An 18958-nucleotide genomic window follows, 5' to 3' on the forward strand; every position below is an offset into this window, starting at 1 on the left:
TGAGGCTGAGGAGGTGGGGACCTCAGAGGGTGCCGCGTCACATGACTCGCCCTCATGCTCCACCAGCCAGATACTTTCACCTCTGTGGGTATGCGCTTGCGGGTAGATTCAGTCTCACAACCTGGTGAGAGCACCACATGCGCGCCTGACCAGCTGTCGGAGGCTGCGATAGCCGAGGCCACCGACACTCGGAGGAGTGGAGGATACCATGCCCATGCTGAGCCCCAGGCTGCTGACGTGCCTCTGGAGTCATCTGTGAGGGGGCAAATTCTGGAAATCCAGCACGAGGTGTGTGAAGATCTGGCGTAGCTTCCAGAAGGTATGCACCCCGACTCGGACAGTGGAGGAGTCCATCCAGGCCATGAGTGCTATGATTTCTCTCTCATCTGTGCACGTGGCCTCCTCTATCTAGAGATTGGTGACTGTGCTGGACAGCCACATCCAGCAGACCAGTCAGTGCAGGAGTATGTAAGGATCGTAGCTGCTGCCAGGATAAGGAGTACATACCTGCAGGATCTGCAGGTGGTGGTAGCTGACCAGTTGCACATTGAGGGAATGAAATCCCTTCTGGTGAATGAAGGCTGCTGGCTGGCCTGTGGGAGTCTTGATGGGCACTTGCGTGCAGTCGATGAGACCTTACTCCAGGGGAATCCAGTGATGGCGCCAAATCCTATGGCTCTCTTAGCCTGACTGTTTGCATCAGTTTGGTACTGTATGTACTGGCTGGGCCTTCTGAAGAGGGCATCGTACACCAGCTTGACTGCGATGATGTGCAGCTAATTTGAGATGCCACACATATCTCCAGTGCGCCCTGGGATGAACCTGTGACATAAAACTTAGGACCATCGTGATTTTGACAGCCACTGGCACCAATGCAACCAGAGTTCACCTCCTCCGCCAACATGGCACAAAAATGGGCCATGGTGTCTCGGGAGAGGAGCAGCCTTCAGCAACACTGCCTCTCTCACATCTGCAGGTATCTCATCATTTGACGGTATCCTCTGGCCACAGGGTACCTTTGTCTCCGCACTGGTGCCTACTCACAGACCCCTCTGTGACCTTCTGCTGCTTCCACATTATGAGGCTGCCCCTGCAGGTGACCATGAGGTTTCTGCTGTCCTGAGCCATCTGCTCCCACCTCCCTCCCTCTCAAGGTTTCTTCCTAGCTGGAGGACCCTCCTCCTGAAAGAACGATGCCCATGGCATTTGGGCACTGCCAGTCTGAAGGGCAAGCCTGCCAGTAGCTGCTGCGATACTGCCCACCCTACACCCCTCCCCCCTTCCCCATCACCCCAGGCCCCTTTCAATTGATCCTCCTGCCAGGACCTCAACGGCATCGGGGGAGGCTTGACCCCTGATCAATGGCTTCCCACCTACTACTCCTGCACGATAAATGCTGTGCCTGCGCTGGACCTTCCTACTTATGAAGGAAAATTGCCTGACTCCACAGCTGCCAATTGAAGCTATGGCCTCAGGCTCCTGTGTGCTGCCATCCTTCAAAAGCTGCTGAGGTTTTGATGCCCTGTGTCCCTGATGCACTCATCGTTAAATCCGGAAAGCCCATAAAATCGCAGTCTGTTGGCTCTTTAACAACGTTATCTACCTCTAAATTGCCCATGTGGGCCCCCGCCCACTGCTGGTAAAATGCGGCCCCGGCATGATGATGTCAGAGGTCTGACCCGACGCCAAACTATGCAATTTTATGGCACCCCCCGCCCCGCCTCCATTACCATCCAATTTGGAGGCATAAAATCCCTGCTGTGGTGTTGGCTTATCATCTGATCTGAAAGGAGGCACTGGAGTGTCAAAGTAGATTTTGTGCCTGAAGTTGTGCTGGAACCAACAAACTTAGAACACACAGGTGAGAGAACTATCCACTGAGCCAAGGTATCAAGGCCTCCAACAGTGGATTCCTATTGTGCTCTCCTCCCATCTGTTCTGTGTCTGAAGCTATCACATCAGCCATTAACTTATTAGTAGAAAACTTTAATAATTGAGGGAGTAGGATAGATGGTGCACCGTGGAGCTGCACAACTGCACAGCTGTTAGCCTTGTCTCACTTGGTGCATTTATGCCTGTGAGGCAGAAGGTTGTGGGTCATAGTCCCACTCCATAGACATACTAGCACATACTCCAAACTGACTGTCGGGTGCAGTACTGAGGGAATGCTGCACTGTGGGAGGCGTTGTCTTTTAATTGAGATGTTAAACCCTCTCTGGTGGATCTAAAACATCCCACGGCACTATTTCAAAGAAGAGCAGGAGATATATCCTCAGTTTCCCAGTCTATAATTATACCTCAGCCAACAACACCAAAACAGATTATCTGCTCATTGTCACATTGCTGATTATGGGAGCTTGCTATGCACAAATTGGCTGCCATGTTTCCTCATGACAATAGTGACAACGCTACACAAAATAGTACTTCACTGGCTGTGAAGTGCTTTGGGATGTTGTGAGAAGTGCTATATAAATGCAAATTCTTTCTTTATTATTCCTAAGTGACACAATGCGTAGCTGATAATTAACATTTACAACTTTCTTTACACGCACAGTTGAACAGATAAGAAGTTTCCTTTTGGACTGTTGTGATTCAATGACCATACAGATCTTGCAATTAAATCTCATTAAAAATGTATTGATCAGTATTGATGTGATAGGTTTAATGTTGCCATCAGCTACCAGCTGATTGATATATAAGTCATTTGCTTTGCTAGCTGGTAGTTTTAGGCGAAATCCCTGCACCATTGAGGCACATTTTATGTGGAAGTGCCGACAGCATTTACAAGATGTGTGGCAGCTTAAAAGGCTCCAGAAAGAGGGGAAAGTTCAGCATGCTGGAAATCATGCTTGTTAGCATCTTTCTCATTCTGCTGATAGTGTGCGCTGGGTTAATAGCCGTCGGATGGCTTGCGATCCAGCAACCGCATGCTGTGGGTAAGTATTTTAAATCCGATTGACATACCTATTGGACGTACACTATTTGAAAGGAATATTTAACCCCTCGTGGTGCATTAACTCTGGTAATTCGTGTACCTTGGAGTGTTGCGACATTCTCTCACTCCACAGAATTCCCGATCTCAGGCATGCTATTGTGCAGAGGACAAGCTCTTCTCCACTGAGAGGGAGGGACAATTAGCACAGCATTTGCTTTGGAGCCTTGCCTGTGGATCAATTGAAACAAGCTCCAGGGAGGCCTCTGACTGGGTTAGCTGCCTGACCTCTCAGCCACAGCTGGAGAACAAGTCAGGCCACCTACGTTCTGAAATGAGTTTATGTCTTGGGGGTGTTTGTACATTAGGAATGTCTGCAATGTTCGGAGTTGGTTGCAATATTAAGGGCTGGTTGCATTTTAAAGGTGTTTTCTTGCTGGCAATATTTGCATATTAAGTAGAATTTAGGAACATAGGAACAGGAGGAGGCCATTTAGCTCCTTGAGCCTGTCCTGCCATATAATAAGATCATGACTGACCTGTGACCTAACTCCATACTCCTGCCCTAGCCCCATATCCCTTAATACCTTTGGCTAACAAAAATCTATCAAACTCAGATTTAAAATTAACAATTAGAACATAGAAAACATAGAAAAATACAGCACAGAACAGGCCCTTCGGCCCACGATGTTGTGCCGATCCTTTGTCCTCTGTCAAGGACAATTTAATCTATACCCCATCATTCTCCTTTATCCATATACCTATCTAAAAGCCGTTTGAAAGTCCCTAAAGTTTCTGACTCAACAACTTCCCCAGGCAAGGCATTCCATGCCCCGACCACTCTCTGGGTAAAGATGTAGCATCAATTTCTGTTTGTGGAAGAGAGTTCCAAACTTCTATCACCCTTTGTATGAAGAGGTGTTTCCTAACATACGAACATATGAATTAGGAGCAGGAGTAGGCCACTCGGCCTGAAGTGATTTATGACTTTAACCTATAGGGACTAAACCAAATAAGGAGTACATCCCTATGAATCTCCTTTAATTAGGTTCAAACCAGACAGACTCTTATAGACACTTATTTGGGTCCAAAGAGTTGAACTAGCTTTCCCTCAAAGAAAGAAAACTAATGGAGAATATTACCATCTTTCAGATAGCCTATTTTTAATATTATGGCTAAGTCATAAATATCCCAGATATTATAAGGGTCTGAGAAACTCTCCAATATGTATTTCTCCACTTAGAGACACAGAGAGGCGGGTTCTTCTAGTTTTATACAGAATACTACATGAGATGATTTATTAACTTTTATATATTTATTAAAGAATTTAACATGCAATAAACTTCTTAACTGGATAAGTATATCACAATATCAAATATTACTGCGAGATGTAACACATATTCTTATTTCTAACATTGAATCATTAACCTTGTTAATGTTACAGCAAAATATCTTAAAATATCCAGAATATCCATCAAAATTTAAAGTAAATTTTACCTTAAATGCCTCAAGTAAGGCATGGGATGAGAAGTATTGTTGGAGGAATTCAACACTTCTAAGTGTTTACTTCAGAACCTTTCATGTTTATACTATTCCTAAGGTGTCATATGTCCTCTTAGCATGTAGGTGCTACCTGTGTGTGTGCTGTTCTTGCTTTCAAAATCCATATTAGGTAGTATCACTAACGAAGTCTCCAATTAATGTTTTACTGGAAATACCCTGTTTATTGAAGTTGTGAGCATTTATCTGGTCAAAATGTTAATAATTGTGTTTAATTGAACTCTTATTCCTGTTAGTCCATTTTCATTTATTGTTTTATTATCTATAATTACCTTTTTTTTATTCATTCATGGGATGTAGGCGTCACTGGCCAGGCCAGCATTTATTGCCCATCCCTAATTGCCCTTGAGAAGGTGGTGGTGAGCTGCCTTCTTGAACGGCTGCAGTCCATTTGGGGTAGGTATACTCACAGTGCTGTTAGGAAGGGAGTAAAAGGATTTTGACCCAGCGACAGTGAAGGAACGGCGATATAGTTCCAAGTCAGGATGGTGTGTGACTTGGAGGGGAACTTGCAGGTGGTGGTGTACCCATGCATTTGCTGCCCTTGTCCTTCTAGTTGGTAGAAGTCGCGGGTTTGGAAGTTGCTGTCTAAGGAGCCTTGGTGCATTGCTGCAGTGCATCATGTAGATGGTGCACACTGCTGCCACGGCGCGTCGGTGGTGGAGGGAGTGAATGTTTGTAGATGGGGTGACAATCAAGCGGGTTGCTTTGTCCTGGATGGTGTCGAGCTTCGAGTGTTGTTGAAGCTGCACCCAACCAGGCAAGTGGAGAGTATTCCATCACACTCCTGACTTGTGCCTTGTAGATGGTGGACAGGCTTTGGGGAGTCAGGAGGTGAGTTACTCGCCGTAGGATTCCTAGCCTCTGACCTGCTCTTGTAGCCACGGTATTTATATGGCTACTCCAGTTCAGTTTCTGGTCAATGGTAGCCCCTAGGATATTGATAGTGGGGGATTCAGCGATGGTAATGCCATTTAATGTCAAGGGGAGATGGTTAGATTCTCTATTGTTGGAGATGGTCATTGCCTGGCACTTGTGTGGCGCGAATGTTACTTGCCACTTATCAGCCCAAGCCTGGATATTGTCCAGGTCTTTCTGCATTTCTACACGGACTGCTTCAGTATCTGAGGAGTCACGAATGGTGCTGAACATTGTGCAATCATCAGCGAACATCCCCACTTCTGACCTTATGATTGAAGAAATGTCATTGATGAAGCAGCTGAAGATGGTTGGGCCTAGGACACTACCCTGAGGAACTCCTGCAGTGATGTCCTGGAGCTCAGATGATTGACCTCCAACAACCACAACCATCTTCCTTTGCGCTCGGTATGACTCCAGCCAGCACCTTATTGCACCTTAAAGCAACGTCCAGAGCCGACCTGTCTGCATCAACAACTGCATAAACTAAGTTTATTGTTACCACTTACTGATGTCACATAGGATATTTCAATATGGGTGTTTATCTTCCAATTCCCTGGCAACAGAAATTCTATTATAACCAGGACCTTGAAATTTTCTAACTCTACCTTCTTAAAGGGGAATCTCAGTGAGTTCTAAAAACTGACCATCCATTCAATCTCTAACTTTAAAAGGTATAACGCTCTAACTAACTATTTCCAAGTTCTACTTAATTAAGCCTATTATACCTATATTCCATCACAGGCCCTTCGAGCCTGCTCCACCATTCAATAAGCTCATGGCTGAACTGTTTACTCCACATTTCCACCTACCCCCCAAATAACCTTCCACCCCCTTGCTTATCAAGAATCTATCTCCCACTGCCTTAAATGTATTTAAAAACTCTGCTTCCACCACCTTTTGAGGAAGAGAATTCCAAAGACTCATGACCCTCTAAGATAAAAAATGTCTCCTCTTCTCTGTCTTAAATGGGCAACCCCTTATTTTTAAACAGTGACCCCTAGTTCTAGATTCTCCCACAAGGGGAAACGTTCTTTCCACATCCACCCCGTCAAGACCCCTCAGGATCTTATATGTTTCAATCAAGTCGCCTCTTACTCTTCTAAATTCCAGCAGATACAAGCCTAGCCGGTCCAATCGTTTCTTGTAAGACGGCCCGCCCATTCCAGGTGTTAGTCTAGTAAACCTTCTCTGAACTGGCTCCAACATATTTACATCCTTCCTTAAATAAGGAGACCAGTACTGTACACAGTACTCCACATGTGGTCTCACCAATGCCCTCTTAGCTGAAGCATAACCTCCCTACTTTTGTATTCAATTCCCCTTGTGATAAAGGATAATATTCTATTAGCTTTCCTAATTACGTGCTGTACCTACATATTAACCTTTTGCGATTCATGCACTAGACACCCAGATCCCTCTGCATCTCAGAGCTCTGCAATCTCTCACTATTTAGATAATATGCTTCTTATTTATTATTCCTGCCAAAGTGGACAATTTCCCACTTTCCCACATTATACTTCATTTGCCAAATCTTTGCCCACTCACTTAACTTATCTATATCCTTTTGCAGCCCCCTTACGTCCTCTTCACAAGTTACTTTCCTACTAATCTTTGTGCCATCAGCACATTTAGCAACCATACCTTTGGTCCCTTCATCCAAGTCATTTATATAAATTGTAAAAAGTTGAGGCCCCAACACAGATCCCTGTGTCACACCACTCGTTACATCTTGCCAACCAGAAAATTACCCATTTATGCCTACTCTCTGTTTCCTGTTAGTTAGCCAATCTTCTATCCATGCCAACATGTTACCCCCTGCACCATGAGTTTTATTTTCTGCAAAAACCTTTGATGTGGCACCTTATCAAATGCCTTCTGGAAATCTAAGTACAATACATCCACCGGTTCCCCTTCATCCACAGCACACGTGGACTCCAATAAATTGGTTAGACATGATTTCCCTTTCACAAAACCATGTTGACTGATTACCTTGAAGTTTTCCAAATGCCCTGCTATAGCATCTTTAATAATAGCTTCTAACATTTTCCCTAAGACAGATGTTAAGTTAACCGGCCTGTAGTTTCCTGCTTTCTGCCTCCCTCCCTTTTTGAATAAAGGAGTTACACTCGCTATTTTCCAATCTAACGGAACCTTCCCCGAATCCAGGGAATTTTGGAAATGCATCAACTATCCCACTAGCCATCAGGACCCGGGGACTCGTCAGTCCGCAGCTCCGACAATTTGTTCAGTACCACTTCCTTGCTGATTGTAATTTTCTTGAGTTCCTCCCTCCCTTCTATTTCCTGACTTACAGCTAATACTGGGATGTTACTTGTATCCTTAATAATTTCATTCCTGAAATATCTGGCTCTAATTTTTAGACTATGCCCCCAGTCCTAGATTCCCCAACCAGTGGAAATCGTTCCCCTTTATCTATCCTATCTGTTCCACTTAATAGATATGTATAGATATACAGATCTTGAAAACTTCGATCAGATCATCCCTTAATGTTCTAAATTCCAGGGAATACAAAACTAGTTTGTTTAATATCTCCTTTAATTTAACCCTTGAAATCCAGCTATCATTCTGGTAAATCTATGCAGCATTCCCTCCAAGACCAATGCAGCCTTCCTTAGGTGCATGTTAGAGATGGCTGCAGTATTCAGGTGTGTTTGTATGTTTCCATTATATTATTATAATCTGTACGGTATCCACATTATTGCTGGTGGCCTGTCTCTGTGGGAAACTGGGTGGCTTGTTTTGGAAATAAAGTGATCTACTCCTTGATCAGGATTTTTATTCACTGGGGTCACTGGTCAGCATATCGCTGATCACGAATCCTGATTTCTCTTGATTGAAATGAATAGACAGAATTGACACTGCTCTATAATGAAACCCTGATAATGTTCTCATTTTAATTCGCCTATTGCTCTTATTTTATTCACAGACATCCACAACATGACCAACCAGTCTTCCCAAGTCTCAAGGGGCTCCTTTAAGATCACCCAAGGAGCCTCGTACACAACTCAGTTACAAAATAAATCATCGTTGCAATTCAAGGCACTCGCCTTTGATGTCGAGCACCTGGTATGTGTGATTTAGCATTCATTTATTCCCTTTAATCCTTGGGTTAATGTTACTTGGGGAGTGGAGGAGATAATTCAGTCATCCTTTAGTTGCACAGCAGGGCTCGCTGTTGGCAGAAAGTTGTCACAGTATAGGGGACTTAATGAGACTGTTGAATTTGCTAGTGCTGGTACTCAGGTCTGCTTAGGCTGACACTCAATGGCAGTACTGAGGGAATGCTTCACTGTCAGAGTTTGTGCCAGGTTCAGTTCCTGGGTCTGTGTTTCTTATTACTATTCCACATAGAATTTACAGCACAGAAAAAGACCATTTGGCCCAACTGGTAAATTCCACATTGTCTTCTCCCAATCTACTTCTTCTAACCCCAGCAGCATAGCCTTCTATTCCTTTCTCAATCATGTTTACCCAGCCCTAGTTGCCTTATTGAGCGGCTGGTAGCAATTCCATACAATTGAGTAGCTTGTGAGTGCAGTTCAAAGTCAACCATTTTGATGGTGGGGAAATGATAAGCTGTTTCATCTTGTCCAGAACAGGGAACCAGAGGCCTGCCCCTGAAACATTCAAAACTAATACAAGAGCAAAATACTGTGGATGCTGGAAATCTGAACTAAAAACAGAACGTGCTGGAAATACTCAACTGGCCAGGCAATAGATGTAGAGAAAGAAGTAACGTTTTTAGATTGATGAACTTTCATCAGAACACAGTGCTGATGAAGGATCATTGGTCTGAGATCTTTCTCCACAGATGCTGCCAGACCTGCTGAGTATTTCCAGCATTATCTGTATTTATATTCATAACTAATCTGTGGAAACCATATTTCAGTAAGTGAGTGGGTCAATCTATGAAATAAACTCTCTAGGGAGACAGTCAAAGCAGTTAGTATTCATGTATTCAAATGTAAATTAATTAGATTTCTTTCAACAAGTAATATTTTAAGATACAGTATATGAGTAATTTGAGACATGACACATGGTGAGCATAGCGTGCTGGGGAAAAACAGGTGTCTTTGGACATAGTGTTCTTAAAGCTCTCCAACACTGGGGGTTTTCCTTACCTCATATCTGGGTCTGTTCTGGACTAAAAGATAGAGATTGATTACTATGGTTAGTCAACAACTCCACTATTGTTGTATCATTCAATTATTAGTATGGTAGAAAGCAAACAAGATGGATTTTTGAGATTTTTTTTCATTAAGCACCACATATTTAACAGCCCCAGTGGCCTAATGGATACGGCACTGGCCTCCTAAGCCAGGAATTGTGGGTTCAAGTCCCGTCTGGGGTGCAGTAAGTACACTTTCAACCATTCTCCTTTCCTCTTAACTTTGTAACCCATCTCACCACTTCTTAGGGTGGCGCAGTGGTTAGCACCGCAGCCTCACAGCTCCAGCGACCTGGGTTCGATTCTGGGTGCTGCCTGTGCGGAGTTTGCAAGTCCTCCCTGTGTCCGTGTGGGTTTTCGCCAGGTGCTCTGGTTTTCTCCCACAGCCAAAGACTAGCAGGTTGATAGGTAAATTGGCCATTATAAATTGCCCCTAGTGTGGGTAGGCTGTAGGGGAATTGTGGGGATGAGGTAGAAATATGGGATTAATGTAAGATTAGTATAAATGGGTGGTTGATGGTCAGCACAGACACGGTGGGTTGAAGGGCCTGTTTCAGTGCTGTATCTCGAAATAAATAAATATTACATATAGAATCATTGAGTCTACAGTAAAGAAGGAGACCATTTGGCCCTTCATGTCTGTGCCGGTATTTATGAAAGACCACTTGTTCCTTGACTGCTCTCTTGCTGTGACGGGGCAATCCAACAACCTCCAATCCTATCCCCCTTCTGGTTATTAAATGGTTGTAAATATAAAATAATGGCAAACATTATGGACTGCTGCCAATGTAGAATCTTAGCATCATAGCTGTGGTGTAATACGGCTATTATTGGTTTCTGTAGATACGGCAGGTGTTCATGCAGGGTGGACTCCGTGATGAATACAAGGACTGTCAAGTTTTACAGTTCCAGTAAGTAACTCACTGATAACTCAAGGTGGTGACATAATGTACAGCCATTATCATCTTCCTTTTACATGTTAAAAGTGCTATATAAAAGCAAGCTTTTGTTGTTTTCCGATAAACCCACCACAAGCTCGAGGAATAGCAACTGAGCTTTCAGTTTACAACCTTTTTTACAACCTTTACAACTTTACAACCTTCCGGCTTGAACATTGAGCTCAACAGCTTTACATCATAACCACTGTCCCCCTTTTTACAGACAGCGGGCTGGATTTTGTGGCACTGGTAGGATTCCCAGTGCCGGTCTGAAAAGACGGGGGAACCCATTTAAGGACAGGGATCCCGCCTCCAAGAGCTGCCAGCTCCACTTAATGTTTTACTGGAATTTTCTTGCTTTTGAAGTTGAGCATTTATCTGGTCAAAATGTTTATAATTATGTTTACTTGACCTCGTGTTTCTGTAAGTCCATTCCATTTATTGTTTTATTATCTATAATTGCCCTTTCCATGGCACCCTAAAGCAACCTCCGGAACTGACCTGTCTGCAACAACCCCTTCTTAAAGGGGAATTTCAATGAGTCTTGAAAACCTGACCATTTATTCAATTTTTAATTCTAAAAGGTATAATATTTTAACTATTTCTAAATTCTACCTCATTAAGCCTATTATACCTATATTCCATCATCCCCCCTCCCCCCACCCATGGAGTCTGACCCTGCCTCAGGGGGCCCATAAAATCCAGCCCAGCAGGTCTGGGAATGTCAAAAGCAAAATACTGCGGATACTGAAAACCTGAAATAAAAACAGGAAATACTGGAAATACTCAGCAGGTCTGGCAGCATCTGTGGAGAGAGAAACAGAGTTAATATTTCAGGTCAATGACCTTTCATCAGAACTGGGAAAAGTTAGATATGTAATAGGTTTTAAGTAGGTCAAATAGAGGAGGGTGGAAAAAGAACAAAATGAGGGTATGTGATAGGGTGGAAGATGGGAGAGATTAAATGACAAAGGAGTTGGTGGTGCAGGAAGTGGTAATGGGACAAGTAAACAGACAAAAGATGTGTCCAGAGGAGGTGTGAATGGCAGAATGATGAACAGCTGGGGTCTGAAAGGAAAAACAAGAGAAAAAACAAGATTAAAACCAAAACATGCAAAAAAAGGGAAACAAAATTAGGGGAAGAGATTGCAGTCTGAAATTGATGAACTCCATGTTGAGTCCAGAAGGCTGTTGGGTGCCTAATCTAAAGAGGAGGTGCTGTTCCTCGAGCGTACATTGAGCTTCATTGGAACACTACACGAGACCAAGGACAGAGATCTCAGCGTGAGAGCAAAGTGGAAAATTATAATGGCATGCCACCAGAAACTCAGGGTCCCACTTGTAGACTCAATGGAGGTGTTCCCCAATGTAAAGCAGACTGCATTGTGAGTAGCGAATACAGTATACTCAATTGAAAGGAATACATATAAATCGCTGTTTCAATTAGAAGGAGTGTGTTTGGGGCCTTGTATAGTGAGGACAGAGGAGGTAAAATGGCAGGTGTTGCATCTCTGGTGCTTCCATAGAGAGGGGCCAAGGGATGGTGATGGGGTGTTGGGGATGGTAGAGGAGTGGGCCAGGGTGTTGCAGAGGGAATAGTTCCTTTGGAATGCTGAAAGGGGAGGGAAAGATGTGTTTGGTGGTGGCATTACGCTGGAGGTGGCAGAAATGGCACAGGATGATCCGTTGAATATGGAGGCTGGTAAGGTGGAACGTGAGGACAAGGAGAGGAGATTCCGATTGTGATTCTGGGAGGGGGAGGAAGAGGTGAAACCAGAAGTGTGAGAAATGGGTGGGACATCGTCGAGGGCTCTGTCAATCAAAGAGGCAGGGGAGTCCACAAGGAGGAAAAAGGATGACATAGCAGAAGCACTGTTGTGGAAGGTTGCATCATCAGAACAGATGTGATAGAGATGGAGAAAGTGGAGAATGGAATGGCATCCTTACAGGAATCAGAATGAGAGGAAGTGTGGTCAAGGTAGCTATGGGAGTCAGTGGGCTTTTTGTAAATATTTGTTGGTAGCCTATCACCAGAAATGGAGACAGAGAAATCGAGGAAGGGAAGGGAAGAGTCAGAGATGGACCATGTTAAGGTGAGAGAAAGGTAGAAATTGGAAGCAAATTTTCCTGTTCAGAGCAAGAGCAGGAAACGGCACCGATACAGTCATCAAATGTGAAGGAGAAAGAGTTGAGGGAGGGGGCCTGAGTTGGACTGGAGCACGGAATGTTCCACATATCACACAAAAAGGCAGGCATAGCTAGGACCCATGCTGGTCTGACAATGATTCTGCTGTTCTGACTTACAGCTCCTCCAGACCCATCTTTTGTTTCGTCACTTGAACCATTACTACCCACATTCGCTTTGCACCATTATCACTTTTGTCGTTTAATCACTCCTGCCTCCCACTTTATCACAGAGCTTCCCTTTTGTTCTTACCCCTCCCTCTTTCCCTGCCTCCGTTCTTGTTTAAAATCTGTTAAACATCTAACTTCTTCCAGTTCTGATGAAAGGTCACAGACCTGAAATGTTAACTCTGTTTCTATTTTCACAGATGCTGCCAGACCTGTTTAGTGTTTCATGCATTTTCTGTTTTTATTTCCTATAAGGTTCCTCTGGCCTCTCTTAAAGCATTTTAAACATATTTAAAATAGATTAACTCTTTAACTGAGACACTTCCTACAAAAATGCAAACACATTTATATTAATAGTTGCTTGGTAGTACCGAGCTTGAGTACTGCTGAAAAAAAAAGACATGCTGTCGAAGCTTGCACTCATCAGGACAGATGCAGGAATGCCTGCATGTGAAATGGATGCTGATTGGTTGGCATGTCAAATCTGGTCGAGGCATTGCCATGGAGAATGCACCAGGAAACTATTGTTCCCATGCTTTTATTCACTTCAAAATAAGGTGCGAAGCCTGGTTATGTTCCTTTCGCCTGCAGAGGACACGTCCCTGTGTATGAATAGATGCAGCTTCCAGCAAGCATAAGTGAGCCACATTGCAAGCCCGACAGATAATCTTAAAGTGGTTGTTAGTGTAATTCTTAGCATACTTGGGACTGCCAGAAGGCCTCTCTCTCTCCGTTGAGATCGGGCTGGGCCCAGCCGACATCAGGGTCGGTGGCATGCCTCATCCGCAATGATTTGCATGCCCCCGCACCCCCCAAGCCTCTGTTCCTGAGGTCGAGGGCTCTATAAAATTCAGCCCAATGTCTTTGGATGTGACCAGGCCCTGTCTTCCAGTTCAACTGGATGCCAAAGATCCCAGAACACTATTTGAAGGAGAGCGAGGAGATCACCCAGAGCCCTGTGGCAAGAATTAGCCCTTAGCCCAGCGGTTCCCAACCTTTTTCTGCTTCTCAGGAACCCCTCCCATGTTATAAAAATTCCACAGACCCCCTGTAACACAAGAAACATATCTTTTTGTATAAAAATAAGTTATACAGTTAAGCAAAGAGGCAGCATGAGCATGATGGGCTACTCCTGTGCTCTATGATTCTATGAAAGATGATCAATCACTTTTGTACAGTCTGAGTACAAATGGTAGCATCCTCCAAATGTCTCACTGAGGAGAAAGACTCCCTCAGTACCTCATTTAACAATAACAAGAATCTATTTATTTATAAAGAGCAGGTTTATATGATTTTGCTACAAATGCACAGAAACCCCACGCCAGGCCATAAGATACCTCAACAAGTTAACAATGTGTAACTCAAACACCATCAGAATATTAGCATTATTTAGTGATAATTCTGGAACATTCCCCATGACAGGCAGCAAAAATATTTCGTGGCATTAGATGTAAACAACTGACTTTAATTTTAGATAGACTTTATTTCCAGATGATGTATAATTGATGCAAAGATTTGATGAATTCTGGCGGGTTAAGGTCAGTGTGTACACATTGATGAGGATGAAGTGATCTGCAGCACAGTCATGCAACCATATTCATTATCTGTATGCTCTCAAATTCCTAAAATGCAGAGGTTTTACTTACAAATCTGTGTTAGAAGAAAAATGTTGTCTTAAGCTGCTTGGCAAGATTCTTAGTGGCTGCGTTTATTTATTGAAAATATGGCAAGCAAGCAACTAATGTCTTTAATAAACTCACCCTTCTTTATAAACTTAACTGCACCAGAGTTAAGATAAATCAGGCACATTATGTGAATTAGCATTCTGCAACTTTAAAATGCTCAATAACTACGATTCAACTATCAAATCTTCTTTCCCAATTAGATAAGTATTTAAATCTCACAATGATAAATTGGTATTCTGCTTCTCATATCTGAAAACTTGCTGAAACACCAAACCCGTCGAACCAAATATCTCAATGTTAATGTTAACACTCCAGAGCTAAATGGGACGATGCAACAGTAGGAGATGGTTTTGTGGCTTTAAAGCAGAAAATGATAGTTTAATGTGTTTAGCCTGTCACTTATTTAACTAGGAATCAATTGTTCATAATATCAAGAAGTGTGATGCCATTATTCCAGATGAAATGTATTTTTACATTGGCTGCAGCTCCAGAGAGATCAAACAGATCGCACTGCAATGTATGTCAAGCTGTCCCCATGAAATAACTACCCCTGACATTGCAATCCTTTTTAAAGCCAGGCAGCCCTCTACCACATTACATGGGCTGACTGGCAAACCATTTCATGGATATTAAGCCAGTGTGTAGAATTAAAATTAAATGTTCTACAAAAGCACGCAAGAACAATCATTGCGGTATATGTCAGAGCAAGATGTTCAGTAATACCCTTCACATTGCTCTAACACGTTCAGGAATTAATCATTTTATTTAATAAACACGTTACAAAAATGGCAATCACTGTTTGCAGATGTCTGTCTCACAGTGTTATGCGATGCTAAAAGGTAAAAGAGCAGCTGGCCCAGCAATCCTACATCCAAATAAAACAATAGAAAGTCAACATGTAATTATTTTAGAAACAATCTAAAGATTTGACGGGCCCCTTGAAACCTTCTTGTGGACCTCGAGGGTGTAATGTTTTGAGAATTGCATTGTACATATTGTTCACTTCTTTTCAAGTGGCATTGAGAATTAATCTAGCAGGTTTTTCCAGCTTCTCAGCAAAAATGCAGCATCAGGGGTTTCAGCTCCTACAGACTAGATCTTTGCAGGGTTTCACAGAGACAAGAGGAAAGAGATGAGCTGGGTGTTTCTCTTGGAAGGTTGACCTCCGACTAACACAAAACAGTCCACAACCCAACCGGAAAGTCAAAACAATATCCCAAAAGCGACGTGCTGACCGTCATAAATCTTAACATGTCACTTCTCTTGTAAACATCTTCCCCAAGTCACCAAGGTTTCTATTGTTTATTGAGCTTAATGCATGTGACTTCCAGTAAAGGTTGTTTTCAAACAAGACCTTTCAGTGAACTTTTAACAAAAACAAAGTCCAGCATCTATGAAATCTTCAGCCTTCCAAAATGAATCCACTTCCACAATTTAAATATGAGTCCTCAAAAAATATTTAACAAAAAATTGGAAGCACTTTCATAACAGAGGCAACAGGCCCTCTGGTACCCCAGGTCCTGTCGCAATTCTGTAGTACCCCTGCCTCCGACCCCGCCTCAGGGGGGCCATAAGATCCAGCCCATAATGTGCATTCTCTGATTTGGGTTGTCCCCTATTTTGGACTACCTAAATTACTTGCCCTACTAAATTATCAGTAATGTTACTGTTGCAATTTTGCTGACAGGATCTTTGTTGCAAGATGCTAACACTTTTATAACTTTAAGAAAGAAAAAACTTGCATTTTGTATAACAACTTTCACAACCTGTGAATCTAGGGCTGAGGAAGCTCAGTCATTGAGTATATCTAAAGCAGAGATTGACAGATTTCTAAATACCAATGACATAAAGGGATATGAGGATAGTGTGGGAACAAGGCATTGAAGTGGATGATCAGCCATGATCATATTGAATGGCAGGGCAGGCTTGATTGGCTGAATGGCCTACTCCTGCTCCTATGTTCCTATGTGCCGAACCTCAGGATGTCCCAAAGAATTTTGCAGTCAATTACTTTACAAAATGCTGTCATGGCTGTAATACAGAAACGGTGGCAAACAATGGGCTGAAATTAATGTGATTGTTGAAGGTGGGTATGGTGGCATGGGGGGGACAGAGAATTGCATTGGAACCGTCTGCCCGGACATCTGGCATCGTGATGTCAGTTCCAGATTTTGTCAGCAGCGGGAAAACACCATGGCGGCATTTCCACCCCAACACAACGGGAAGCTATTTTAAATTGCTGAAATGCTGTTTTAAATGCATTTAAATATAATTAATTCCAATTTAATGATTGACCTGCAATTTTGAGAATGGCAGGTGGCAGGTGCTTTCGGGTTCATGACCATTAAAACCTGGAGGCAGCGAGGCGAGACACCACATTGCCACGACGGGGAAGCAGCCCTAAGCACTGCTGCATAGGGGAAGAGGGGGTATTGGAGGCCATTGTGGGACTGTGTTACTGCATGCTCTGCAAGGGGGTCCTGGATCTCAAGGGCTCTGTAAGGGGGTCCTGGATCCCGGGGCTCTGTAAGGGAATCCGGGATCTCGGGGGTGCTCTGCAAGGGGGCCCGGAATCTCAGGGACTCTGCAAGGGGGCCCGGAATCTCGGAGGCTCTGCAAGGGGGCCCGGAATCACGGGGGCTCTGCAATGGGGTCCGGGATCTCAGGGCCTCTGCAATGGGGTCTGGGATCTCGGGGGCTCTGCAATGGGGTCCGGGATCTCGGGGGCTCTGCAAGGGGGTTCAGGGTCTTGGGGGCTCTGCTGGGGAGTTCAGGGTCTTGGGGGCTCTGCTGTGGTTTTCTGTGTGGGTTTGGGGGGCCTGCTATATTGGGTTACCAAACAGCTGTGTGATGTGTTTGATTGCTCTCACTGCTGGAACAGATGGCGGGCCATCAGCAAGGCTGGGCTCTGAGGTCCATCAGTGACTTCACCGAGAGAATTGTCAATACCTCAGTTGCCAAGGCAGGGTTGTCTCTGCATTGATAGTGCTCTGCAGGCCCAAAGGTCACCAACATGGGTCTCATATACCCTGTATTTCTGGACCCACATGGCTGGAGACAGTGCCTCTGATAGCGGGGGTCGGGGGAACAACAGGCTGCTGGTCCTATCAGTGAAGTTCCACGACGACAGCAACACAACCGGCCATACTGAGAAGGGCCCACATAAGCCAAAGAGTCTATTTGACTCAGATCAGCTACATCCAAATGTACATGTGAAGTCTATGGCTCTCCGGGGAGACGGTCACCAACTTACGTGCCAAGAAGCAGGACAAGTTGCGGCCTCTGGGATTTGGGGGTCACCCTATGCCAGTGGCCTTGAAGATTACCGTCACACTAAACTTCTACACAGCTGGATACTGAGGTGTCAACCTGGTGGAGCTACAACCCAGGACTACTTGCATCCCAAACAGCATAAGCAGCATGCGATGAGAGACAGAACTAAGCAATCCCATAATCAACGGTTCAGATCTAAGGTCTGCAGTCCTGTCACATCCAGTCGTGAATGGTGGTGAACGATTAAACAACTAATGGGAGGAGGTGCTCCACAAATATCCCCATCCTCAATGATGGAGGATCCCAGCACATCAGTGAAAAAAATAAGGCTGAAGCATTTGCATTAATCTTCAACCAGAAGTGCTGAATGGATATCCATATCTGCCTCCTCCTAAAGTCCCCAGAATCACAGATGCCAGTCCTCAGCCAATTCGATTCACTCCGTGTGATATCAAGAAATGGCTGAAGGCACTGGATACTGCAAAGGCCCTGACAACATTCCGGCAACAGTATTGAAGACCTGTGATCCAGAACTTGCTGCACCCATAATGTTCAGCACCATTCGCGACTCCTTAGATACTGAAGCAGTCCGTGCAGAAACGCAGTAAGACCTGGACATTATCCAGGCTTGAACTAACAAGTGGCAAGTAACATTCGCGCCACACAAGTGCCAGGCAATGACCATCTCCAACAAGAAAGGATCTAACCATCTCCCCTTGACATTCAATGGCATTACGATCGCTGAATCCCCCACTATCAACATCCTGGGGGTTACCATTAACCAGAAACTGAACTGGAGTAGCCACATAAACACCGTGGCTACAAGAACAGGTCAAAGGCTAGGAATCCTGCAGTGAGTAACTCACCTTCTGACTCCCCAAAGCCTGTCCACCATCTACAAGGCACAAGTGAGGAGTGTGATAGAATACTCTCCACTTTCCTGGATGGGTGCAGCTCTAACAACACTCAAGAAGCTCGACACCATCAAACACAAAGCAGCCCGCTTGATTGGAACCCCATCCACAAACATTCACTCCCTCCACCACTGACGCACAGCGGCAGCAGTGTGTACCATCTACAAGATGCAATGCAGCAACGCACCAAGGCT

General features: G+C 44.2%; 1 protein-coding gene across 1 annotated transcript in view; it reads left to right on the plus strand.

Annotated features, from left to right (window-relative positions):
- Positions 1-872: 872 nt before the first annotated feature.
- Positions 873-18958, plus strand: part of tmprss15 (transmembrane serine protease 15) — a 111095-nt gene continuing 93009 nt past the window's right edge. The window contains exons 1-4 of the mRNA XM_068040023.1: positions 873-976; positions 2770-2936; positions 8361-8500; positions 10446-10513. Coding sequence (XP_067896124.1) covers positions 873-976; positions 2770-2936; positions 8361-8500; positions 10446-10513 — 479 coding nt within the window. The remainder of the gene's footprint in view (positions 977-2769; positions 2937-8360; positions 8501-10445; positions 10514-18958) is intronic.

The sequence above is a fragment of the Heterodontus francisci genome, chromosome 10 (assembly GCF_036365525.1).
Source record: "Heterodontus francisci isolate sHetFra1 chromosome 10, sHetFra1.hap1, whole genome shotgun sequence".
NCBI lineage: Eukaryota > Metazoa > Chordata > Chondrichthyes > Heterodontiformes > Heterodontidae > Heterodontus > Heterodontus francisci.